The following is a 27567-nucleotide window of genomic DNA, read 5'->3' on the forward strand; positions in this document are numbered from 1 at the left end:
ATTATAATCTGAAAAATAAAAATAAAAATAAAAATACAAAATTTAAAATCTTCCGCTCACTCTCTCTAAATTTAAAATCTCAAAAGAAGAAGAAGAAGAAGAAGAAGAAGAAGAAGAAGAAGAAGAAGAAGACTAAACGAAGAAGAAGAAGAAGAAGAAGGAGTTCCCTAATGACGATCATGTGCGTCTACCGGTTGCAAATGTGCTCCATGAATGGATTAAATTTGGGAGAAGGATAATGGTTTGAGATGAAGAATGTAGAGTGTTTGAGTGAAAATAGAGAATTTTTTTAAGGTGGATAATTTGTGGGATTGATTTGGTATTTATAGAAGTGATTGGAGGCTTAAAAAAATTGAAAAAAAACGGCTATAAACAGCTAGTATATTTTTTGGGGATTTTTTTAATTTTTGATTTTTTCCTGAATTTTGAAAAACAATAAAAAATTCAAATTCAACAGATATAAAAGATGCCCACTCGCGGGCCGGCGAGTGGGCGTCACTAACAAACAGGAGCGTGCCACATCGCCAAGGCGCGTGGCGAGACAGCTTGCCAGCTCCCCCTTCGGAACGAGACACGGGACGAGATGGAGCATCGCATCGCTGTCTCGATGCCATAGAAACCGCATTGAGATGCGATGCAGATGCCCTAATCCTCTATATTTAGGAGAAGGTCATTGTTTGGATATATAGCTTCATTTAATTAATACACATGAAGTGTATCCCCTTTTAATGACATTTAATTATTTTTTTCGTTTCGGCTAGAGTGGGGTTCAATTTAATAACATATGTTGGGTTCTCATGTTACCAAATTAATGAAATTAGAAAGCAATTAATTAAGACTGTCAGCATCACAAGTATTGTACTCCATAGTAGTGACATTTATTTTTGACACCTGATTTTAAAAAAAATGTTTTAAATGAATTAATTAAAAGGAGAATAAAGTAGAAAGAAAAAAGATAGAGATATGAAGAGAAATTAAAGTAAGAGAGAATAAAGTAATTTTTGCCAAAAAAGGAAATGACTCAACTACAGTTGAACAACCTAAAAATGAATACGACTCAACTACAGAGGGGCAGAGGGAGTAGCATGTAATATATTGTTAAGAGTAAAAGATTATACTTAATATCACGCTGTAGTAAAAATCCCACAATTTGCATAATATATGAGGGATTTGGGTCGTAATGAAGTTTTATTTTACTATAAAAAACTTATTTAGGGACTAAACAAGGACATTTGACCATTTCATATTCGGCTCGTTGTTTCAAGTATGCTTGTTCTATTTTTTAATCTCGTGCTCATCTTTGCTTGTGATCGTGGTTTGCTCATGGCTCCGATTTTGTTTTCTTGCTCTGGAAAATTCTTTCTACTTACTCTTTCTTTGTTGAATTATTAGCCTATCTAAACTCAAATATGTTATCCTCAACTACTTTTTATTTAGTTTTGTTCTATTGGATTTGTTTTCATAGGGTTTTTATGCTATTTTTCTTCTCATATTATCTCATCAGAACTTTTTTAGACCAACGGTTGGTCTTTGTCATCTTGTAATACTTATTAGAAAATAACAATATTCTATATAATATTCATATCTTATACTAGATGACAATTATTGTTTTTATCCCTGGAATTTTTGTGATAATTTAAAGAACTTTTATTGGATAACGTTTTCCTACAAGCACCTCTAGAGCATTAATTAATGTATTTTTATTTTGAAATATGATTCGTGCAACAATTAATATTTTAGATATTCATTGAGGTGCCAATAATATCATGTTTTATTGCATATATAGATTGAGAGTCATCATAAATTCAAAATACACATATATACAACAATTCTGTTTCATAAAATGAATGCAATTATATTTTATATTTTTGGACATAAGTATAATTTTATAAGGAGCGACTTTTCATTTATTTTTTCGGGAATAAATAATTTAATTGTGAATCGAATTACTTTATATATCTAATGCATTGTTTTAATTCATGTGTTCTTAATTTTATATGATATAAATGAAATTTTTACATATATATGCGTAATTTTTCTCGATACTAGTCTTTCTTATGGCCCCACAATTCTCGTGGTTCACATAATTAGTTGGTCTAACTCATAAATATTTGCAACCCCACCGACATAAAAGAATTCCTAGTCATTGTTTCTCTGCTCTGGACTTACATTAAATTTATTATTTATAATAATATCAGTTGATTTATTTAATGCTTGCACGTGATTTGATAAATTTATGTGCTTGTATGAATATAAATAAACATTGTTCTATATTAGTCTCTAATAAAAAAAATTACTACGAAAGATGCATGCATCGAAGAAAATAAATACATCCTTCCACCCACCGACCTAAGTAAAAGCCCTAGTCAAAAAGAGCAATTTATTAGTCACACTTTATTTACTCCAAATTAATAATCTACAGTATTAATGATAGATTCTTTGAAATTCAATGTAACAAATCACAACATGTACACATAGAAAACCCTTTAAATCAAAGAGGATTATATTATATATACCATATAAATAAATTGAACCCTAATTTAAAGGCAAGTATTTTCCTTGTACACTACATAAACAATTTAACTCTCTATAAAATATTATTTTCATTATTATAAATAATATTATTATTCAAGTCGATAGGCCGGCCGAGAACGCCACACCGGTGGAGGGCAGCCACGACGACCCGTAAATGAACTGCGCCACGGTGAACTTGTTGGCCTCCTCCACGGCCGTGATGACCCGATACCCCGGCCACGTCACGCGCTGACCAATCGCGCCACCGGGGCCGTAGCTCATGTACTCCCCATAATACAACGTGTCAAGTGCAAACGTGGCATTCCACTCCAACCACCCCCTCGGGTGGATGTGGTCCCCCAAGTAGGACTGCAGGAACACCGTCCGCGAGTACAGCTTCCACGGCCGCCCTAGGTACGTCGGGTACGCGCCCTTTGCGGCCGCCAAGTCGGGCTCGGCCACGATCCGGCACGCGTGGATCGAGATGCCCGTGTTCTGGTTCGGGTCCTTGCGGTTTTGGGCCGTGATGGTGTTTTTTTGGAAGGGCATCGGCTTCCGCGCGTGGATGCTGCAGTTTTGGAACACCACGGCCGCGTTGCCGAAGATGAAGTCGACCGTGCCGTAGATGTCGCACTCGCGGTAGAATTGGCGCTGCGAGTGGGCGTAGAGTGTGTCTTGGTAGCCAATCACGTTGCACCGGTAGATGACAGCGTGGTCCGCCCCGACCCGAAGGGCCACGGCCTGGTGCTTGCTGGGCCCGGCCCAGTTCTCAAATGTTATGTCTCGTGCAATGAAACCGGCACCGGTTGCAGCTACATTAAAAAAAATATAACCAGTTCAATTTAGTTGATAAGACGCTTTTATCTTGTTTATTTTGCTACAACATTATACTAACAAATTATAGTAACTGTTTGGAATGCTTTTTTGGCAACCAATATTCATTTATGGTTTGCATGTGAAAAGCTTTAAACAAGGACATACCCATGACCCACAAATATTGTGAGGACCTTCTTTACTCAAGCGCCACTAAAAGGCTTATAACAATTTATTACTTACTTTATATTTATATAAGTGGCGAGAAAGTGGTGCAATAGGGGATAAGATCACAAAAAATACTACGTGACAAGTGAGAAACTATATATACTACAAAGTGTATTGACCATTCCCAAATCCTAACCCCACCTGTATTTTCTTTTTTCTTTTGATGAATCACAAATGAATCTCTCTTTCTCTGATCACTTATGTAGCAATGATCAAAGCATTATGACTAGTTCATTTGATACCTAACTAAAGTAAATCATTTGGCACTAAACACTTGATTTAAATAAATGAAATAATCTTGACAGCTTATAGAAGTGATATTTATAATTAAGATGATCAAACTCTCCCCACAGCTTTACTTAGTACTTGAAAGAAGAACAACGTACTCCATATAACAATTGGAGGATAGTTCTCAAACTCTAACATAGTAGTAATTAATTTCTTTTAATTCTCTATCACTCCTATTAACATTATTACTACATTGGATGACCAATTTGCACACTATTTATAAAAAGCAGCCTATCACCATCTCCAACCTCCATCAAGAAAGCAATTATTGTTGTACAGCCATGAAAGCTCCAATTGAAAGGGACATACACAAAGACATAGTTGTACATGAAAATCCAAAAAAAATCCTAGCTAAGATTCAATAAATTAATACATTCATTAGAATTCTAGGACCAAATTTTTTTGTCAGTATCCTATGTTTGAAAAAGAGCAAGCTGATGACTTGTCCTAACAAGACAGAAACTCTAAGCAGACAGTCCATTTTATGCACATTATGCATGTCCAAGAATATTGCCATTCACCAAATTCAAGTAATGTAGGCATAGTTTTTCTTCTTTCAATAGTATCAGTATATTTCATGTGTGTATATACATTGATCATTGATGTGTATACTTGTGACAATGTTTTGTAAAAGATAAGTCACCCTTGTGAGATCGATAGAGGAATTGAATTGCTTATAAGACTAATCTAGAACTAGTTTTATGCTCTATTCATCCCAAATAAGTGTCCCCAACCAATCAATATTTGTATATCAAAAAATTGGATAATTCTAATAATTTTATCCCTAATTTACTCTAGCTACCAAGTTATTCTTATCTCTTGGCTCATTTCTACAATGACAAGATTACAGTGTGACTAATTTTATACATCACCTTGCTTCTCAATTATGCATCACCTTGGCACCTTATATATAAATCGCTATCTTAGACTAGATTAAGAACTAAGTTGGAAAATAATCTAATTAAGAAAACTTCAAGGGCAGATCAGTCAATTGAGATTTAACTTGTTTGACGAGGTTTGGACAAGAATCTAAGATTAAAAAGCTATGCATCATAGACACGTGCATTTTGAAGTAATAATAACCACTAAAATTGAAGATTTATAAGGAAAACAGAAAAACAGAAAGTGAAAAGGTAATTCGTGACAAAAAAAGTAAAAAAAAGGACAAAAAAAAAAAGATAGAGCAAAAGAAATTTACCAAATGTCGCGGTGTGAAATGTCGTCATGTTATCTTGGATGCTCTTCCCACCGGAAATGACCGTCTTGCCCTTTCCGTCGCCGATGAACATTAAGTTCGTCTTTTTCCTCCCCACCTTTAATATAGGCTCCTCGTACCTAAAAACACATAATTCATTTAGGTAAAACTAAATTAGTGAAATAAAGTATTCGACCACTTTTAATTTCAGGTGTCACGTGAGAAATAACTACCAAAATCGTTATAAATCTATTCTTTCCCATGGTCAACTTAATCCGACATCCTAATCACTAGAGATCAAGGAATAAAACAACTAGGGGTATAAGCGTCATTTCAAGTGTAGATTACTATCTCGAGCGGCACGTGAACTTACTTTCCTGCCCTCACGTAGATAATAAATCGCCGGTTACTGTGCTCCGGCGCCTTTTTGATCGCCTCCGCGATCGTCTTGCACGTGCCGTTGCCGTCGTGCGAAACGACGACGTCGGCGTTGATCGCCTCGGGCGGAAGGTCAAGCAGCTTCCTGTCCCGCCGCGGCAGCCACGCCGGGAAATGCCTGTGCGGCTTCTCGTCTCCGAGGAGCCGCCGCCGCTTGTTCTGAATCGGAATGCCGGAGAAATCCTCGTCGCCGGCGGCGGCGGAGTATATCGCGAGGCAATTGCTCACGAGCTCCGACAGATCCTTCAGCCGATCCGCCATTTGATTCTTCACGTAGCCGCTCAGCTCGGAGAATCCGTCGGCGCAGGTGTCCTGGTTCGTCAGCGACGCGCTCAGCCACGTCAGCACGTCCTGCGTCGATCCTCCGCCGCCGGGGCCGACGGTGGTGAGCGATCGCGAGAGGAGGCTCACGGAATCGTCGAGAAGCTCGAGGCAGTCGTCGTATGCTGATCTGATCGGAAAATACTCAATCAATCAAAAAATTGGCGCGAAAATCGGAGGTCAAAATTAGGTCAATCAATTTCAATTTTAGTACCAAATTGAAACGCATTGGGGCGTATACCTGACGCGGGGATCCATTTTGAGGTTGCTGATCTCGGCGGCGGAGTAGAGCGCGCGGCCGAATTTGCGGAGCGTCATTCTAAGATTGAGGTTTGAGTAAGTGAAGGAGGGATATGTATATCATATATGGACCCTGCATGCATATATTAGTATTGTTTGAGTGTATATAGCTAGAGTGAGAGAGGGATTAAATGTGGATGAAATACAACTGTCAAAGGAAATTAGCTGGATTCGACTTAGCTAGTGATAAGAGGGAAATAGAGTTTGGTGCTTACTACTAGTAGATTGTTGGGCTATTGTGCGATTTATAATACTATATCCGTCCATCAAAATTTATCTCACTTTGATCTGACACGGATTTTAAGAAATGAAATAATTGAAAAACTTAGTGGATTGTGGGTCCTACTTTTATATATTAATTTTATAATAAAATGTGAGTACGAATGAATTAATGGAATATGAGGTTCACTACTAAAAATGGTAAAAGTGAAATGGGACAAATTTTGAGGGATGGACGAAAATGAAAAAATGGGACAAATTTTGGTAGACGGAGGTAGTTAGTAGCGCTTTATAGTCCATCACACTAGTTTTAACGAAAAATTGATAAAGATTGAGAAAATCCTATAAAGAAGAGTAGTAGTAGTTCAAAATTTGTTCATGAAAATGTGATTTACCTTATTACGAAGATAAACATGTGAAGAATAAAATGCAACTAATTTTATGGATTATTCAACATGAAAAAAATGACAATTGGTTGATGATGAAAACATAGTTCATTTAGTAGTAGTGATATATTTCTTCTCTTTCTAATAGGTCGAGTTAGAAATATCACGGAATCATTGTTTAATTCTCTTTAAAAATGACTTGAGAAATATAAGTTGAAAAATGACTTTCTTAACCCAATTTAAAAAATCTGAAGAAATAAACTTTATAAAAAGTTAGTTGAATATAAGTCATACAATTTTATGTTAATTTTTTAATAAAATTTAAATGAAATAAGTTAATGAAATTTGAAGTTTATTTATCATTTATCTAAAAATGAAATCAGACTTATATCGATGTACTTGTCAAAATTGACAAAATGAGACTTTTGTTGGAATATAAGAATTAAAGACATAGAGCTCTAAATTTAAAATTAAATTTTATTTAATTATGTTTGTTATTTTCTTATATGAAATATAATTAGAAAAGCAAGTAATCTAGAGCAATTTCAATATGTTGCGTTGTTCTGATTTCTGATCAGCAAAACTGGCAAAACGCGCTGATTAAAGCGTTTTTAATCAATACACTAATTAATTTTAATAATTTCTCGATGTAAATACTAATGAGTGTGTGTTTTTCCTTTCGAGTTTGTAAGAATGATAAAGAACTAAGAAGCCAATTCATATTTTACTTCTTTATCACATGATCAGACATGCCCACGGTTCATGAACCGGCATTCCGGTTCAAAACCGCCGGTTCCGGTTTTAGGAAATGTGGAACCGGAACCGAACCGTGAGGCTATTTCACGGTTTTGGTTTCGGTTCAAAAACCGGCGGTTCCGGTTCCGGTTTTGAACCGCAGTTTCAGACGGTTTTTTACGATTTTCACGGTTTTGAACCGCCGGTTTCCTGTGGTTTTGGCTCGGTTTCGCGGTTTTTCACGATTCCGGCCTGGAACCGCCTGGAACCGATGGTTTCGGCACGGTTTCGGTTCTGTAATTTTGAAACCTGAACCGAACCACGGTTCCAAAAGTGACGGTTTCGGTTCGGTTTAAATCTCACGGTTCCGGTTCGAAACCGGAACCGCCGATTACAGTTTCACGGTTAACCGCCTGAACCGAAAACTTTGGGCGTCTATAATCACATGCAGTATTTTTTACTTTTCAGAAGAAATGTTGATGGATTTTCTTTAAAAAAAGACGAATAATCTTTTGGCTTGTGTATAGTTTGTACTCTTGTAGATTATTGGAGAAAAAGTTAATTTGTTGGTCTGTTAACAAGTTGTGGATTCTCGTGTAAAGATAAACACAAAACATGTACCAACTTTTTAGCGAAAAATTCAATATTTAAAAGGCACTAATATTTAATATTTAGAATGTCCATATAAGTGGTGTTTAGTTTTCTAGATAAAATAATATCAAGATATAATCTACGATTGAATAGTGAGATTATTTTAGTCATATGGATTAGCTATGACTAATTATTCCCATAATTATTCATCTATAATTGAGTTGTAAGATTGAATCTCATGAACCAAACACACTACATATTTAATCCGGAATACAATCTTGCAAACCGAACACCCCCATAGAATATTGTAGAATGAGCCGAAGCGTAGGGATATATATGGTGCAACGAGTTTATTCAAAGATAATTATATAAATTTCTAGAGATTAAATTTGAAAAGTTGCCATTTTCCTAAATTATTGCATAATTTAACTCATCAAATTAATCAATATTTATGATCAGTTTTTAATACGTACATACAATTACGTAAAAAAACTCGTAGAGAAAAAGATCTAATTACGTACATATAATTTATTCTCATTTATCGATTCCCAATATTATATTCTGTATACTAAATGCTTCTTGTTAGGACAGATACGATTTATTATTCACATAATATAAATATAGAGAGAATCATGCCATCTTGTCAGAACAATAAAATTTAAACACATTCATGGCTCTCATTCTTATTAATTTCCTTCAACGAAGGTAGTTGAAAATTTCAACCTTATTATATAGACCAATAAAATTTCCTACAACAGTTAATGAGTCTTCAACATATGTCATTCAACCTTATTATATAGACCAATAAAATTGATTTTCAACCAAGAGATGATTATGAAAACACATATAAATATTTCTGCAGAATAATAGGTGCAAAATAATACGAAGAGGAAGAAAAACAAGTCAAATTGTCATTGAAGATGCCAGCTACCTAGATACATATATGGAATTCAAAATTGGATTTTACCTCAAATATCTTTAGCTAATCAGCTAATGTATATCTCAAGTTTCAAATTTTGTTCACATTCCATGTCAATGTTTAATGATTTATGATTCTACATTATTGTATAGCATGCATTTAGAGTAACTTGAGACAACTGTTAATGATTTATGATTATACATTATTACTACAATATAGCCTTTAGACTTAATTGTGGGAACTGTTAATGCTTAATTAAGATTCTACTTATATCATTTCGATAAAATTGTTAGAAAAAATAAAAAATGGTTAGATGCCCTATAGAATCGGTTATATATATATATAGAAAAAATCAATAGTGGTTAGATGATTCGATCTCGACATATTAGTTGGAATGACAAAATTCATATAAGACTCGTTTGTTGTAATGTGATTACAGAAAAATATAATACTCCATGATAGATTATTTATCATGTATTCGTAAATATCAAAGAAAATTGTTAGAATTTGAAGTGAATATTTAAATTCAATTAATTAATATCATAATAATTAAAAGCAGTTTTTTCCTAATTTAGTTCTTAATTAAAAATAATAATAACAATAATATAATATTGAGAGCATCATAATAATAGTACTAATAAATAATAATTATAATTATACTGATTATTACTATTATAATTTATTATGATTTATAATTTTAAAAACTTAATTAATATTTCCTCAATAAGTTATTAGTTAATAAAATAACAACAATAAATAAAAAATGATATTAAAATTTAAATAAGTATGTATCAATTATCTCAAAATGATATCCTTAATTTACCATTATTAATTTTTAATTGATTCGGTATTCTGTAATCCAAGAGGTGGTTTAACTTCAACTACAGTTTTTAAATTAGTGGACAATAATATTAAATCACTCCTACATTGTAATTATGTTATAGAAATATAGTACACACTAAGTTAAAAACACTGTATCAGAAAAATAAAAACATTATTAATTTGCAAGAAAAATTGGACAAGTACTGTACATTTGGGTTCACAAACCAACTTGATTTTCAACTTTATCCCCAAAAATTAGCATTGAAAAACAGTCCATTGTCACATGTTTAAATGCCAAAACAACAAAGAAGTCAAACAATTTGCTCAAGTAAAAAAGTGATTTATTTCATTAGAGAGGAAGTGGAAATACAAAGCAGAGTAGCAACCTTATAAGCTGCAAGTTCAAATACATACCCAAAGTAGGATAGGATCATATACACTCAGACAGAAGCAGGTCATTAGTAGATATGTTATGACACACATACACACACATTCACACACTGTTATTCCTTTCGACGGGCTGGACTGACAACGACTTGTGTTGTAACGATAAAAGGCGATGACAACACTACACTCGTATTCATATCAGGAGTTTCTATGTACCTTCGTGTTGCAGTTAGGGGGGGACAGACCGTCAAGGTAACGGTCCATGATGACTGAGACAGACTCGAGGAATGCTGATTCGCTTGTGCCAGGTAGCACGGATTCTTCGGTTTCCTCCACTATCTTCTCGATAACAGACTCTTTCTTGACTGTCTCCCTGCACATGATGCTTCCGATGGCAAAGGGAGTCAGCCCTCTTTCTGCGCCTTTTTTCAGAAGCATGGTGGAGATGTGGAAGACGCGTGCACAGTTGTCTGGTACGTTCCATCCATTGAATTTCAGAATTTCGATGTCTTTTGCAGCATCTAAGGAGTTTATGTATGCAATCTCCTTAGGAGAGAAAGGCTCCCGAGCTTGAGGCCAGTAGAGCCACTCAAATGTGCAATCTTCGAACTGCAATGCAGAATAGTCGTAAATGGAAAGTAAATGAAGTGCACGAAAAACAGGCACGAGCAAGTCAAAACTTCTGATGATGGAGGTATATATATGGTTCAGCTTTCTACCCTCTTAGCAAATTATCCCCGAATCTATATTATGGATTTTATGGTAGGAAAGAAACACATTGTAATCATAAAGATAATTAGACCAGATGTTCGATGGATATACAGAAAATTCTTCCCACGAATATCTAACAGGCATGATGAATATAGCTGAATGATAATACACATTAATAATCAAATTTGGTGCCTAGAAATTCAACAACTATGCCAGGATTATGTATCAAAAAAGATGCATCTATTGAACATCAGAACATGTTCTGAAATAATATTCATAATTTAACATTATTGAACAAAAAATGGAGGACAGAATTACACTTACATTCTCAGGCAAGCAGTAACCATGATCAATCGGGATAAGAACAATTTGACCCTCGGCATCTTTTTGGATCAGAATGTTGCCAGCATGTCTGTCTACATTTGCCAACCTGATGTCGAGTACACATATCTTGTGAACTTCCTCCACAGGGAAAGCACGAGGGCCCATGTCCTCACAGCTACCACAGTTCTTCTTGAACATCTGAAGCGACCCAAACTTACTCGATCCACAGTTAAAACCTTCTGAGTAGTGGAATCCACCATGCTGACACTTCACCATGACTGTAGGTGGGACGCCAGCAAAGCCTTTCTCATCACTGCAAATCGAGCGTGGACCTCCATGTGGATGATCCAAAATATAAGCTGCAACTTCCCTGAACGCCCCTTCCCCTACTCGTGTACCTTTCTTTAAACCTTCACCATTAGGGGACAAGGGTAAGCCTCGAGGATTATTTACAGCCATGGGCTCCTCATCAACTGGCTTAAAGACAGAAACATATTTCTGGCCAGCTGAATCTTGCATGAAATAAGTACCTCCTGATCCCTCCGAAGACCTAATTGGCCGATTACCCTTTTCCAGCCCATTACAAGTCTCATGAATTAGTTGTTTAATCACAGGGGACAAGACAATCTTAGGATTAACAATCAGTGGTTCTATTGGAACCTCACGTAGAGGGTGAATGGCAGCAACAATCGGAAGCTTCTCATTCTGACTTCTCCTTTTCCGCCTATTCACTTTATCACCTACCTTCTCTTCTACATCTGATGCAACTATCGACACCTCAAAATCTTTTTGAATGGGCACAACCCTGAGCTTTGCTGACTTACGAACCAGGAAATGAATTACAGCATCATTACTCCTACATAAATCATCTATGATCCTCTGATCTTCAAGCTCCTCACCATCACAGAACAATTCTTGATCCTTGAGATTAAAAACACCATCCCCCCTCTCAGCAATCTTCTGTTTCACATACCCCACATTCCGCTTTCTTTGAACATGGAACTCGAATTCCTTGCCACACACTGTCCTAACTGTGATGGCCTGGAGATCAGAGAGGCGGACAACCAAATGTAACACATTCCCATCAGACACTCCATAGTCCCGCACCTGAGAATTGTTCCTTGCCAGTTCTTTCCCATCGAAAACAAGCTTTTGCTGCTTTGCAGAGAACCCTTTAGAAACTTGGATTCTGAGTTTGACAGAAGCAATTGAATCCGATTCAAGAACCCTCATAGGAATCACAGAACCACCAACAGTCAGGTAGATCAAGATCGAGTCACTAGACCACGGGCCATACTGCCCCGAGACACGGCCTGGGAAGTTCCAGTAGTCTTCATAAACAGGACAGAGAGCTACGCTGGCAATCGACATTGCAGCCCAAGAAGATCACAAACTTCTCCCTACACACCAACAAATCCAAGCTTTCACTACTAATTATCCATTAAAAAATCAAGAACAAACACTTTCCTGAACCGAGCCGAGCAAATTTTTAAATTCCACAAAAGTGGCAAAATAAACCTAATACTACTAATTTCCAACCCTTTAAAGAAGCTAATGCAAGATTCCTAATTACTAGCAAATGAACAATAAAAATTAAAAGAAATGTCAAAGTTAATGTAGAGTATCACCACTCTCAGCTAGAAACATTTCAACTCAATCACATAAATAAACCTAAAAAACAGAAGACACAAGTAAACTAAAAAGAAAATGCGAAAATGCGATCAGACTAATTATCAGCAATTGAACATCAGAAATCAGAGCATTGAACAAGAATCATCAAACAGCTCAAAATACAAAATGAATGCACAATTAAATTTAAAGAAAAAAATCGAATCTCTAACCTGAGTGAAGAAAAAAGTGAAAGACCGAGGCAAAACTGAAAGAATCAACCGATCATCGACTGGAACAGAAATGCAGAAACAATGGTAGCCAATGTCCACTTCTCCACCTTCATCACTCACGATCAGCTCAAATATGTGTAAAATTCCCGGAAATTGTAAAAATGGAAGTAAAATTTCCAGAGAATTTTTTAAAGGTCGATTGAGCTGAGAGAAAGTGAGGGAATACGTTGGGCTATTTAAAGGGCTCTGGTAGTGGACCCCACGAATGTTTATTTTTGTTTTTAAGTTTTGAACGTTTTTCCGCCGTTTAGCGGTTCTAGCACTATGCCACGATTATAAGAAATGTGAGACAAAATTCATAACGAGTATATACTCCAAATAAAATGTAAATTTATTTTTATGCAGGAGAATTAATTTTATAATAAAATTTGAATACAATAATTTAATTAATATTTCTATTTATTTATTAAAAATAAAAAAAATATGCTACTAAACTTTTAATTGCGGGTGTACTGAAATGATAAATTATTTGTGTTCCTTGGGACGGAGGGAGTATGTAAAGTTTACATATCGTACAACTTCAATATATATTATAATGGAATAACTAGCAATAAAGGTTATAATGGCTAATGAACATGATTAATGTTTAAATTTCTAAAACATAAAATATTTTTATAATTTCAACTAAAAAAAGAAGAAAAAAAGTTTTGATTATTATTGAATACAAAGTGTTATTTTGTGCATGTGATATTTTAGTATACTTAACGGCCGTGTAAACGGACGCAATAATGACGTGTTCAGCCAATGGAATTCCTTCCTTAATGAGCTTAGTCATATTAAACCCCGTTTCTTTGAGTTTGTCATATGGTAATTGTCAAAATTACCCTCCGTTTTGAGAAAATTTGTATACTCATACTCACACGACTCATACCCAATCAAGTTTTGCCAAGTCAGGAATTGTATGAAAACGTCCCAATCAATTTTTTCCAACTCTAATTAACACTATACATTTATACTATGTTAATCATTAGGCAAATGATCAAATACATTTTCAATGTTTACTTCAAAATCCAAATGTATTATACTTGTATTATAGTACTATAATATTATCTTTAACATTTTTTTCATATAAAATTGAAGAGAATTTAAAAAAGACATGCTTAAAAATAAAGTTAATACTATAAAAAATTATCACAAAGCTATTTAGTAGTAGTAGAAATAGTAACAAGGGCATGCATGTCACACCATCATATTTGGCTTATTTGTAACTAAATATACAATATAGTAGTCTATTTAAAAATGGAATAAACATTAATGGTCTATTAACTCTTTTGTCTTACGTCGTTGTTTAATTAATGTAATAAGAATTTCATTAATTTCAAGTGAAATTTAATGAATTTTTGAATTTAGATTTACATATACACAATGTGTCTAGAACTTTCGATCTATTGGTTGGAAGAGAATTATCTTATCAATTGAGTTGTATTTTGTCGTAATTTTTTATAGTAAATTCCAAAAACTCTTATCTTAAGAAGCTTCATGGTGGGAAGGTCACATGAGGTTGTGTGATTTTATTTTTATCTTTGATATTATAGCGAGTGTACAACTTCACAAAAAACACTAATTAACATAACATATATAATGTGATCTTAGTCTATCTTATCATGTTGGCCGTTTTCCCCCCTTTATGGGATAAAAAAATTCGAATGTTTTTAATCTTGGTAAATTAATAATGTGTTGAAGTAGTATAATATTGGTGCCGTGACACCGATATGAATAGTAAATGTTGGAATTTTATAGTACTGAGATTTTTCTCGATGAAAAAAAACTTGGCTATAGTGATTAGATGAAACTATGAGTACAAAATGCTAATTATTTAAATAATGCGTATTAAATGGTAATCAAATTTTGGTTTGTTTCCTAAGTATATGTTATAAAAGTTTGTGACAAAATATACTTTCAACTTTGATCACTTTTATAATATTCCCAAAATTCAAATTTCACCCAATTCAAAATTAAATTGACACATTCATGTTATCAACCAAATGTTTAAAGTTTATTAAAATTTCGGTGTCAGCAGTAATTAGTTCCGATTTGAATGGAATTCCAATTTGGAAAAAATCTAAAAAGAGTCAAAGTTGTGTATATTACTAATTTAAAATGATATAGAAACAAAATAAAATTTGATTGTAATATATGACACATAGCCAATTAGCCCCTAATACAATTATTTTACTTTTCATGCATGGTACATGCACAATAATAAAAAGTTTAGAGACAGGTCATGTGAAATTCGTAAGAAAGTGTATGTGTATGTTCCCTTGGAAATTGGAATGCAACGTAGGATTCATGAATAAAAAAGATAATGTGTGGTACTACTACTATAACTCTATAATGCATTTATCATATTATTGTATTTTTAATTATCCTTATCATTAAATTATCCTTATCAACATTTTATATTAAAAATATGATTGTGCTTATCGTATAGATAGCAATTTCAGAAAAGCTTGATCTCTCAAAATTGTTACAAAACTTTAGTGAAATAATTGAAAATTGGTTGTAGAAACAAATAACTTACATAGGGGTCATTATTTCTATGGTAATAAAGTTTGTAATATTTTATAGGGACAGACATACAAGTTTTTTGAAACATTACACCAAGCACTAAATCTTGGATCATGCATTATGTCAATGCAAAAGTTAAAATGGATTTCACAATTTTGCATAGGTATATACCCTTGTTGTCATGTTAGTTTAATCATGTGACTTGGTAAATCGTAGTATAAGATTTTCTCTACAATCTCTGGAATATTGAGTTAAGGATTTGGCTGAAATATATATTTTTTTAATTTTACTCTGTTATTATTCACTATAGTTCGATTTTCATAAATACAGAAATAAAATAATTAATCAACTATAGTAAAATAAAATGGTTTTCCCACAAAAGTGCCTTCGAATGTGACAACGCAACAACATATTCGTTAGAATTTAACTTTCCCATTTACTATCTGTCTCTTGTTGAGGGGAAAATAGATTTTCATTAATAAATGATAATCAAGTGTAACGATATCATCATTCATTTGCTAAAATTAAAGAGATTAATTTCTTGGATCGCCAGTTATTTTGAATATTATTATGAGTTTCTTCTCCTTGGAGAGTAAAATGAAACTGTTTTTCCTTCCAAGGCTTCATCAACTATGTACACCACAAGATTCTTATTTCACATCATTTGAAACAAAAGTTTAGGAGCACACTCTATCTTCAACGAGCTTCGTCGAATTGTCAGACCTGAATTTCGTCGTTTCTGATGCAACATCATCTACAAACTCCGTTCGATGAAATCCCAGATCCTCTCCTCCATGTATACGCGGTCCCTGAGTCCGCGAGGCATGTGGCGCTCGTCTGGGAATATCAACAGTTCATAAGGCTTCCTGGCAGCCACGAGCGCGTTGACAAGCCTCGCTGTGTGCCTGAAATGAACATTTTCGTCTATCATCCCGTGCACCAGGAGAAGCTTCCCTTCCATGTTGTCGATGTGATGCATGACAGAACTGTGTAAGTAGCCCGATTCGTTTGCAGAGGGCAAGCCCATGTACTTTTCGGTATAAAAGGTGTCGTATCCATCCCATGATGTCACAGGAGCTCCGGAAACTGCACATTTGAATACTTGGGGGAATTTTGCCAGTGCCATTGCTGAGAGATATCCGCCATAACTCCATCCGTACAGTCCAATGTGGCCGTCTTTAGCTAACCCCTGCTTGATGAGCCATTCGGCTCCAGTGAGTTGATCCTCAGCATCAATCTGGCCGCATTTGTACTTGAGCGCACCTGCAAACTTGAGTCCTCGTCGAGCAGTTCCTCTGTTATCCATCTGAGAAGGGAATAGCACCCAGAATAAAGAAAGAATCAAATTAACATCTCCTTTATAAAAAGTAGAACTACTAAAGAAAAACAGTGACAATCAAGTGACAAAAATCCAGAGCATATGAAAACGTTTAAAGTATGCTTGTGTTGGACCGCAGATAGCATATATTCCAAAAGTAAATAATAAGTGGCAGGATGAGATGCAATCCAAAACAAAAATGCCAACCTTCCAAACTAATATGCCTTTACTACTGAGATACTGAGCTCTCATATCGACTGTGTTTATCCAAGAATCACAGACTAGCTGTACGCTGGGACCACCGTAGACGTGAACCATTGCCTTGTAAGGTGGTTGTCCAAATCTTGCAGCGTCAGGTTTATATAGTGCCCCATACAAGGTAGTTCCATCCTTAGCCTTCACCTGAACTATTTCAGGAGGCACAAGTGCGAGTTCCTTAAACCTGGGAATGTTGACGGGCTGCTCATAAACTGACGCAATGAAGCTTCCATCCAGCAACGAGTATAGGGTGATTTTGGGAGGTGAATCCAAGGAATCATAGATATCCACAAACTTTTGCAACTGGTGATCAAGAACAACAACATGCCTTCCCTTTCCCTGGGTCAATCTTAGGGGAGTCTGTAAGGAACGGCTACTATCTGGGAACAACTCCGTCCGATAAAGATGTGATTCCAAAGGGCCATCCAAGGTTCCAGTGAAATATAAAATTTCAGTAGCCTCGTTTACACCAGCTACGTGCTCAACCATCCAATCACCTTGAGTAATAGGTCCTAAGCACACACCATCAGCATCGTACAAATACAAATGCCTGAATCCAGTTCTTTCGCTTGCCCAAATGAATCCTCCAGATGATCGATCAGGTAATTTGTCTAAAGGAGTGAAACAATCATGCAAATTGATCCAAGTTTCACTATCTTCTTGCAAAATTAGTTCCCTCTGGCCAGTTTTAATATCAAACTTGAGGATTTTCAGTTTAGAATGAGTTCTATTTAACACCTGAGCAGTAAGAATGTTTCCATGCATCCAATTGACTCTTGCCAAATATTCCTCATCTTCTGTCTGCTCACCTCCACAGAGAAGATCCATCCAACAAACTGGTCCACCAATGGCAGGAACAACTCCCAAGCGGACTTTCACGTTTGGACCGCCAGCAAAAGGGTATGCATGGTCTTCCTGTGCATCTGAACCCACTGAACTTTTACCCTGGTGCATGATCCTAAAAAGAGGTACCTCTGATGAATCAACCTTGGTAAATGCAATATATTTGCTATCTAATGACCACCAGTAACCATTCTTCCGGTCCATTTCCTCCTACAGCAAGAAAAGATATATCTCGGTTAGCAAACACATTTATGAGTTTTTCCTTTGTCATATTGGGAATGGGAGACATGCTATGCAAACCAGGCAATAGTGGCCCTCAACATGTTTCAACAGTAACGCACCTGTGCAATGAACTCAGCAATGCCATGTGTCTGAAATAGCAACACAAAAACTTGCGTTAGCAGTTAACAAATGACATAAGTATCAACATTTGAACTGAAAAAATGGGGAAAATGATAATGGGTATGCATTTATGGGGATAAGGGTGAAAGCAAAGCATTTCCTTCCTCTGAAGTTCCTAAGTCTATCATTGTTCTTTGTGAAGCACCAAAAGGACAATATTTTTACTTTGGTAGCACTCATTTTGAACTCCTAGTGAGGAATGATGAAACTTGTTAAAAAGAGATCTTTTAACTCAAACTCAGAATATGAATGGAACTCAAGGCGTCTTAACAGATAGGCAATCAAATCAAGTTAGATGGAAAGGTCAAATGATTTAACTTGAATATGTACTTGATAAGTGCTTACAATTTATTAAATGATACTCATATAAAGTCTTTTTTTATACAAATCTTATTTAATAGTAGTAACTATTTGTTCTTATCTTTTTGTTGTTTGACAAGACCAGTGATGGCATACTCATATCCCAAATAAAAAAGGGGAAGACAGCAAAAATCTAACTTCTTCACGATGATTTACGAAAAAATATGTAAACAAAAAGAATTGGGAAATCTATGATAATTAATTTGACATAAATACAATTCACTAGGCATACACATGTAGTACTCAGTGGTGCAAGTAGCACAAATAATAGTAGTAGAGAGACTAAATTAAACATAGTATGGAACATGATGCTTACTATAGTACTGTCATTAGCACCCATAGTCAATTGCTTTGACACATTGTACAGAAGGTTAGACACGTGAAGCTCATTATCCCTCACATAGGCAAGCATAGTTCCATCTGGGGAGAGATGTGGGTCTATAATCGGCGAACCAGAGACACTTGGGATCAGAAGTTCAGTCTTGCCATCATTTGTCTGGCTATAGATCTGCTCACATGTAGCAGTTGTGCTTTAGTTCATGATAAGTACTAGAAACCTTAGATTTTTAAGTCATGTAAAACAGTAAACAAGGCAACAAACAGAACATGTACAAAACTATATTTTCTAAAAATATGAAAATGACTAGTTAAGGCAACAAACAGAGCATGTACAAAATATGAACATGTTTCATCAGACACTTTCCTTAGTATGAAAAATGGCAACCAATGAAGAAATTTCATGGTTTCTTTCATTAATCAGTGCAAAAAGCTCATATTTTCAAGCACTGTAGTTAATCTCATAAATTATTCACAAAAAAAAAAAACAGTTTTGCATTAATGTCTGATTTGCTAATCAAATTTACTTTTCATGGACAAATCCTGACCAGAGAAGAAATATGGAGTGAATGCAAGACATGAGTATATGATGATCTCCCTTTCACCAAATTAGAATGTCAAACGTCCAGTACGATGAAATGCATAGCACATGAACAAGATATAAGATGTTAGGAAACACACCCCAGCTGGCAAAGGCACAATAAGTCGTTTTCTCCTCGGGCTGGTCTTTGCCCATTCATAGCGTGTCACTCCCAAGCCTCGCTCTCTTAGCCTCTCCCTTCTCAACTTCTCCTCAGCAGATAAATTATTTTCATCAAGACCACCATCTGGTGGTCTAAAGAACAGCTCACGTTTCCCAATCTTGGGATCAAATACAAACAAGTTTCTGTTCAAAGTCTGATCCTGACTGAACAGGTACGCTATGAGACTATTATCGAGGCTAAAACTAATTGCAGTCGGCACTCCATAACCTGGTAAAGGATGCTGGGCTATCTCTTCAACAGGGAATATAGAGCAATTGTCCAGAGCATTTGCAACAGTTGCATCAGTTACAGGCATTTCGTTAAGAAACAACCACGAACGTTTCAGATTCTTCTTTTTGCCACTCTCATTCAGAGATTGCATTACAAAATAAACAATCCAAGATTGAGCAATTCATGCATCAACGCACACATACTGTACAACTCTGCCAACGAAAAGGCAGCAAAAATCGTCAAAGCATGCCTTAAACAGGAAACCAAACAGATCCCAAATCTTTCAATATGCACATACTTCATCACTTCAACTCATAGAAAACAAGGAAAATACAAAAATGATACATTTAACAAAATCACATTGCATACTAAAGGAAAAATGATCATTTTTCCATAGAAATTAACATAAACTGTACGTAGGATTTCAACTTAACGAAGCTTAAACCGAAAAAAATGGACAAATTAAAGCTACTTTCTGAAGCTGCTTTTTCAAGCTGTGAAAGAGAGGGGAAAAAAAGCTTCTTCACTTTTCATTCCTCCACATCGAACTCTGCTTCTCAATCTCAATCTAAACTAGTACACAAAACAGTGGAAATCAAATCTTCGCACATTGCGATCCAAACAAACAACTTAGCAACCAAATTAATCAACGATTAGGGCGATCCCTCTATACAAACTACTACTGATTAATCATAATTAGGAAGTATTATGAGCTCTTAGCAATAAACACCGAATCCAAATATGCAATCTGACCTGTCTCTGATGATCCGGCAATGATGAAAACGAATTCGGATTCCGGAATCGGATTCGAATTCAGATTCCTTCCAATAAATACAAGTGATTAAATCAACAGCTGGACGCAGATTTATCAGAAAATCACTGAATTTCGGGGTAAATTCAGAAAGCAAAAGGCTTTGAAGGGATTGATGTGAGAGTGAATAGATGGTAATGTGATAATTGAAAACAGTTTTTGTGGGAGGAGTGGCGCGTGATTACACTGTCAACATACGCGCGTGCGATTATTGGAGTTAATCTAGCTGGGAGTTTTAACTTTTTCTTCAATAATTATCTGATTATTGTTATCTGTTGCAATCAATAAACATTGTTTTTACCGTAAAATGCTGATTTTTATTGCACAAGTTAGGCATAATTTAAGAAAAAAAGTTATCGGTTCATGGAATTAATGTATTAATCCAATTTATACTTATAAAATAAGTTTCTGTATTTTTTTTATAGATTTAGAGAGAATATTTTACCATTAGACATAAAATGACTACTACATAAATAACATAACATAATGAAGAGATGTATCAATTCATATGTAATCTGATTGAATTACTAAGTCAAGAATTAATTATTGTTCACAAACGGTGACAGATGAGACATTATAATTTTAGCTATTAAGTTATAAATAAATATGCTCAATAATGGGAAATGGAACATTCTCTATGAAAAAATGTCATAATAAATATGAACATATAATATCAATGATCCATCTAGGGTGATTTTCTTCATATTTTATACAATTAAGTAAGAAGGGCTCTATCAACTAGATATAATAAATTAGTAATAGTAATGTTAATAATTGTAATGGGTCAATTGGAAATACAATAATGTGTTTGAAATACAAATTCCATATTCTACCTATTTACTTGGTGCATACAGATTTATCCACTATGTGTCACGATCAAACACGACCTTAAGTTTAAAAAATGATAAAAAAAAGTAGATAATTGGTAGTCGCTTTTAATCAATGATACACATAGAAATTGTAAAAAAGATTAACATTACATCGTTTTCTTGAGAAATTATTGAGCCACGTACATTTGTTATCTTTAGGGTGTGAAAAAGGGAAATTGTGTGACATTTTGTCCCTTGCCTAAAGTTTGTAGTATAATATAGAATCAATAAATTCCAATATTCATGGCTACCATATTTGGTTGTGAGAAAGTGATTGTACCTCGACACGTGACCACTCAACTATCATGTGATAATCAATATCCATTTCTAATAATGTGAATCAATTTGAATAAAATTATAAGTCGGCTCAGTTCTATATATAAAGCCACAAATAACAATATTTCTCACCTATGTATGCATGGATTAGATATGACGAAACTTGGACACTATGGTTACCATACACATAGTCCATAGAGACGTGCATATTATTATTGTTATTATATGTGCGATCTTAGAAAAATATAAGGATATTCTTGTTTTCTAACGTATTTCAAGAAATGGAATTGGAATTAAAATTAAAGTACTCATTTTTAATGTGGTTGCAAAATAAGCAGTAGGGGGGCTAGCTAGCGAGATAAGAGATAACTAATGAGAAAAAAGAGTAAAGATGGATTAGACGACACAATAAAGGAGTCTAGTTTTGTTAAGTGGAAAGATTGGAGTTGTGGTTGTTGTTAGCCTATAGGGTAAATGAAGTAGTAGCTGGTTTGTTGATCAGAAAGACTGAGTCCTATCTACTACAATAGTGTTCTCTTTCCGACTCACTAAATTCGGCTAAACGCTAACCAAAAGTGATAAGACCGTTTAACTACCAAAGCTAACCTCCGCATTGTAGCGATACCAGAGGTTAAGTGATACAAACTAATCATATTTATGGTAGTTGTCATTAAAAGCAATATCAATTTTTAAAGAGTCAACAATTGCACCATCATAACTGAGTATTAATAACACTCATCCCTAAGATTCAAACTCTCGACCACCAAAGCCTAAGACCTAAGCGCTAACCAATTGCCCCCAAGTCATACTGGCTCTCTGCCTCTACTTAATGACTATAATTTCCATATTTATTGAATGCATTTACCATTGCAAAGCCAAATACAATAAAAGTAAACTACCTAAAAATTTGTATAATTCTTTTGTTATTTATGCATCTACCATTGCAAAACAAAACAAAAGTAACCACCTTATATTCAATTTCACTAATAGAATTGTATTGTGTAGGAATAACATTATAAATGAACAATAATAATAGCATTATATTTATACCAAAACATTACATTTTCTAAAATACAGTCCAACAAAAAATACAAAGCCCATACTTTGAGTTCACAAAATCTCTGAAACATAAACCCCCAAAACCCCTCTCTCATTTTTCACACACAACACACACTAATCAATCTATGGCGCTTTCCAAACCCTCATTCCTCAATCAGCTCGTCAGAGCCCTAATTTCCCGCCACCACGCGCCGCCGCAGGCCTATCTCCTTGCCCGCCGCTTCTCCTTCGCCACCCCGGAGGAAGCCGCCGCCGAGCGCCGCAAGCGCAAGCGCCGCCTCCGCATTGAGCCGCCGCTCTCCGCTCTCCGCCACCAGCAGCAGCAACAGCTGCCCCGCCCCGCCCCGGCGCCGCAGAATCCAAATGCCCCGAAGCTCCCCGAGCCCGCCTCCGCGCTCTCCGGCACCCGCCTCAACCTCCACAACAAAATCCTCAAGCTCATACGCGAGAACGATCTCGAGGAGGCGGCGCTCTTCACGCGCCACTCGGTCTACTCCAATTGCCGCCCTACTATCCACACCTGCAATGCGGTGATGGCGGCACAGCTGCGCCAGGGACAATTCGCCGAGCTCCTCACGTTCCACCGCTTCATCACGCAAGCCGGCATAGCCGCGAATGTCGTAACATACAATATCCTCCTCACTCTTTATTTCGACTGCAGGAAGCTCGATTTAGCCCTAGAGCAATACCGGCAGCTGATCAACGATGCCCCTTTCAATCCATCGCCTACTACATATCGCATTTTGATTAAGGGATTAGTAGATAATCAGCAAGTCGAAAAAGCAATTGAGATTAAGAACGAAATGCAGACCAAGGGGCTTAAGCCGGATCCTACTATCTATTCCTATTTGATGGCAGGGCAGGTGAAGAATTCGAATCCAGATAGTGTTTTTGAGTTGTATGAGGAATTGAAGCAGAAATTGGGGGCAGATGAGATCTTGGACGGGGTGATATACGGGAATTTGATGAAAGGCTACTTTTTGAAGGGAATGGAAGCAGAGGCCATGGAGGTGTATGGCAAAGTTCTCGGTGAGGATTCCACAGTTAAGATGAATGCTGTTTCGTATAATTATGTCTTGGAGGCTTTGAGCAAGAATGGAAAGTTTGATGAGGCACTGAAGTTGTTTGAGAGGATGAGGAATGAGCATGATCCTCCGAGGAAATTGAGTGTGAATTTGGGTAGCTATAATGTTGTGGCTGATGGTTATTGTGCAGAGAAGAGATTTGATGAGGCTGTTGAGGTTTTCAATAGCATGGGAGAGAAAAGATGCAATCCTGATACTTTGTCGTGTAATGTGCTGATTGATCAGTTGTGTAGTAACAACAAATTGGCGGAGGCGGAGGAGCTGTACCAGGGGATGGCTGATAAGAAGGTGACTCCAGATGAGTATACCTTTGGTACACTGATGGATACTTGCTTGGAGGAGAATAGGCTAGATGACGCGGCTCACTACTTTGGGACAATGGTTCAGTTGAAGCTTAGGCCAAACCTGGCAGTCTATAACAGGCTTGTTGAGGCATTGGTTAAGGCTGGCGAGGTTGATGAGGCGAAATTTTTCTTTGAATTGATGGTGCCAAAGCTGAGGATGAATGATGATACATACAAGTTCATCATGAATGCACTGTCTGGGATAGGGAAGCACGATGAAGTGGTGAAGATTGTTGATAGAATGTTGAGGGAGGATCCCGGGGATTTCACCGAGGAGTTGGAGGAGTTTGTTAGGGAATTGTTGGGGAAGGAAGGGATGGAAGATGAGGTGACGAATCTTAAGTTGCAATTGGAGAAGGAGAAAGCTGATGCTGCTGCTAAAGCTGCTGAAGAAGCTGCAAAAGCTAAGGCCAGCACTAGTATAGCTATGGCTGATCTGTTGTCTTCTAAGTCGTTTGGAAAGAAGTCAGATGTGGAAGAATTGTCAGCTGAAGGCAAAGAGGAGGATTCTGTATCCACAGCTCCGGAAGTGGAGAACATAATGAGGAATGATGCTGCAGAAAATGAGGAAGAACTGTCAGCTGAAGGCAAAGAGGAGGATTCTGTTTCCACTGCTCCGGAAGTGGAGAACATAATGAGGAATGATGCCGCAGAAAATGAGGAAGAACAATCAGCTGAAGGCAAAGAGGAGGATTCTGTTTCCACGGCTCCAGAAGTGGAGAACGTAATGAGGAATGATGCCGTAGACAATGAGGTTATTGGTGAAGAATCAGCAGAGAATGAAGGCAGCAGTGTAAATGAGAAGTAACTGCTTGACTTGGAGGTATACTAGATAGCAAGTAATTGTTTTATTTCTCAATTGTAGATTTTGAGAATCTCTCCAATTTTGTGCCTGCACCTCAATCATTCCATATTATATGTCATTGAATTTGACATGCAAGGATGATTATTCGTAAGGTATGATGTGCAGTCATTTTTGTGTAATTTGGGTTCCACTTCTCATTGCAAATTGTTGCCAAGCATTGACCTTAATATCAGAAGCATGTTTAAGTGTTGAATCTAAGCAATGGTAAAAATCTTTAGCAACCAAAGGTAATGGTATTAACTCTGGTAATACATGCAGGAGTAGAGAAGTTAAAAATGTACAGGAGTGAATCTGATTAGGTAGAAAGACTAGGTACACAAGCCCCAGCAGAATCTGGATTCTGATGCTCCTTCCAGATCCTTCCGGTAACTCTGAGCTTAAGCTCCTTCTTGTCGCCTCCGGAGAAGAAGAGTGCCATGTTGCGTTGGATGATAAGACCGTCGTGGCTATCCCTAACCTTACGGTGACTATCTCTAATGCTTCGTGGGGTGCCCTCCCACGTGAGCTTTCTACCATTTCCTCCTACCTCTAAGCTGTAGCTATAGTTTCGGGCTTCAACTTCGTCGCCCATGAAACGTAGGAACGCCATGTAAACAGGTGCCATTCCCATCTGAAATGCTTCAAAGTGAAGGCAGAAATATTGCCCAAAACAATTGAATACCTGACCAAGCAGTGAAAAGAATATCACATAATTAAACATTCCATGGATGCATTCTCACATCAATCTTTCATAGACTTCTCAGAGATGATTATGAAGAAAAGCATTGAACTCACAGTCAACATCCATGTCGCATTTTCTACTTCACGAGGATTTGACTTCACGTATCTGTGATTGAACGTGCATCCTGAGTGCATGTCCACTTTATGGTCGTCTCTCAAGTGAGCAACGAGATCAGGAATGTCTCCTGTTACTATACACTCTGATCCAGCATATGGACAACTATATGGTCGGAAATCGCAAACTGCTTCGTGTTTGGGTTTGCTGTAGTATGGGAATATCTCCGGGCAGCCTAGCGAGTGGTACCTGCAGGGCAGCTCCAGCGACTCTGCAACCTTCTCAAGCGCCAAGCACCTGATGTCCCCTAGCTCTTGTCTGCAAGTAGGGCACCGGTTATGCACCCGTACCTTGCATGTCGAACAGATAGTGTGCCCATTGTGACACTGCAGAGAAACAAGAACAACATATACCATGTATCATTCATTCTGATCAACCCTAAACCCCATATATTCTGAGCTGAAAACACCATGGCAAAGTTCCTGTTTCAATCTACTTGAGCTCAATAATCAGAACAAACATACACTGTTTCTATCTAGTACCCTCTAAAATCTATAATCACATCTAATTCAAGATAACAAAAAAAATGTTTCAAAATAATCAAACCTGATGGATTGGGGGGTACATGGAATTTGTGCAAACAGGGCACTCCAGCAATTCATGAACACTAGTAGGGGTAATCACAGGAGATAACAAATTGTGAGGTTTTGAAGAAAAATGTTTCTTGGGGAAAGGATGTGAAGAAATTTCTTCATCCTCAACTCCATCTGATGCATAAACACACTCCACATTTTCTGTTTCAATTGTTGGCATTTTCAATTAGGGAAGGGAAAAAAAAATCCCAAAATCCACCCCCAATTCAGAAGACCTAATTTTGTTTTCAAAATTAGCACCAAATCCCGGTTTGTGAAATAAAGCTCCAACCTTTGGTATGACATCAACAGCCCATTTCAGGAAATCTAATAATTTGATGAAATATCAAATTCGTACTTCTAAAAAATTGTTTTTTTGCAGAAATTTGAGACCCCCACTTCCCAAAAAATACAATATTTTCTGGAATTAAGGGGTCTGCTTCGTATTTTATGCCCTGTTTTCCTCCTCCCTTAACTTTCTGTTCAATTAAGGGAAGAAGAAATCAAAAGAATTTTGCAAGAAAACTCGAGGAAATATTAAAAGAGAGTTATCAGAAATGATCACCCCTGAAAAACAGGTTCTTTTGTTATCTCTCTCTCCCTCTCCCTATCTTGATCATGATATAATTAATTTTAGAAAGTTAATCCAACGGTTATATAAATATTTATTTTAGTACCTTATTTGTTGGCTGGGATATTAAGCATAAATATGTTGGTTCATGCATCTAATTATATAATTTCAAACTAATCTACACCTGTG

The 27567-nt window shown here is 36.4% G+C and overlaps 5 protein-coding genes and 1 long non-coding RNA gene across 6 annotated transcripts; 2 read left to right on the top strand and 4 right to left on the bottom strand.

Annotated features, from left to right (window-relative positions):
- Window positions 1-2485: 2485 nt before the first annotated feature.
- LOC125210098 (probable pectinesterase/pectinesterase inhibitor 34) lies at window positions 2486-6130 on the bottom strand (the record flags this gene model as incomplete). The annotated part of the gene is made up of 4 exons (XM_048109675.1): window positions 2486-3326; window positions 5042-5178; window positions 5412-5927; window positions 6039-6130. Coding segments are annotated over 4 exons (1443 nt in total), but the record flags the coding sequence as incomplete, so codon positions are not given.
- Window positions 6131-10088: 3958 nt separating this feature from the next.
- On the bottom strand, window positions 10089-13215 carry LOC125211962 (phosphatidylinositol 4-kinase gamma 4-like). Its single transcript, XM_048111938.1, has 3 exons — window positions 13033-13215; window positions 11192-12591; window positions 10089-10765 (listed from the first exon to the last, which is right to left on the bottom strand). The coding sequence occupies exons 2-3, from the start codon at window positions 12560-12562 to the stop codon at window positions 10355-10357; spliced, it is 1782 nt and encodes a 593-aa protein (XP_047967895.1). The 5' UTR covers window positions 12563-12591; window positions 13033-13215; the 3' UTR covers window positions 10089-10354.
- Window positions 13216-16193: 2978 nt separating this feature from the next.
- On the bottom strand, window positions 16194-21040 carry LOC125213770 (dipeptidyl aminopeptidase 4-like). The gene is made up of 6 exons (XM_048114500.1): window positions 20845-21040; window positions 19799-20303; window positions 19098-19289; window positions 18361-18390; window positions 17126-18229; window positions 16194-16906 (listed from the first exon to the last, which is right to left on the bottom strand). Exons 2-6 carry the CDS (start codon window positions 20240-20242, stop codon window positions 16355-16357), a joined length of 2322 nt encoding a protein of 773 aa, XP_047970457.1. The 5' UTR covers window positions 20243-20303; window positions 20845-21040; the 3' UTR covers window positions 16194-16354.
- LOC125213771 lies at window positions 17637-18658 on the top strand. The gene is made up of 2 exons (XR_007175015.1): window positions 17637-17778; window positions 17994-18658. It is a non-coding gene; the product is annotated as an uncharacterized LOC125213771 (long non-coding RNA).
- Window positions 21041-23216: 2176 nt separating the features above from the next.
- Window positions 23217-25491, top strand: LOC125213922 (pentatricopeptide repeat-containing protein At3g49240, mitochondrial-like). Its single transcript, XM_048114718.1, has one exon. The coding sequence runs from the start codon at window positions 23232-23234 to the stop codon at window positions 25341-25343; it is 2112 nt and encodes a 703-aa protein (XP_047970675.1). The 5' UTR covers window positions 23217-23231; the 3' UTR covers window positions 25344-25491.
- Window positions 25492-25613: 122 nt separating this feature from the next.
- LOC125213924 (E3 ubiquitin-protein ligase SINAT5-like) lies at window positions 25614-27411 on the bottom strand. The gene is made up of 3 exons (XM_048114720.1): window positions 26782-27411; window positions 26175-26561; window positions 25614-26061 (listed from the first exon to the last, which is right to left on the bottom strand). Exons 1-3 carry the CDS (start codon window positions 26986-26988, stop codon window positions 25696-25698), a joined length of 960 nt encoding a protein of 319 aa, XP_047970677.1. The 5' UTR covers window positions 26989-27411; the 3' UTR covers window positions 25614-25695.
- Between the last annotated feature and the right edge of the window lie 156 nt (window positions 27412-27567).

The sequence above is a fragment of the Salvia hispanica genome, chromosome 3 (genome assembly GCF_023119035.1).
Source record: "Salvia hispanica cultivar TCC Black 2014 chromosome 3, UniMelb_Shisp_WGS_1.0, whole genome shotgun sequence".
NCBI lineage: Eukaryota > Viridiplantae > Streptophyta > Magnoliopsida > Lamiales > Lamiaceae > Salvia > Salvia hispanica.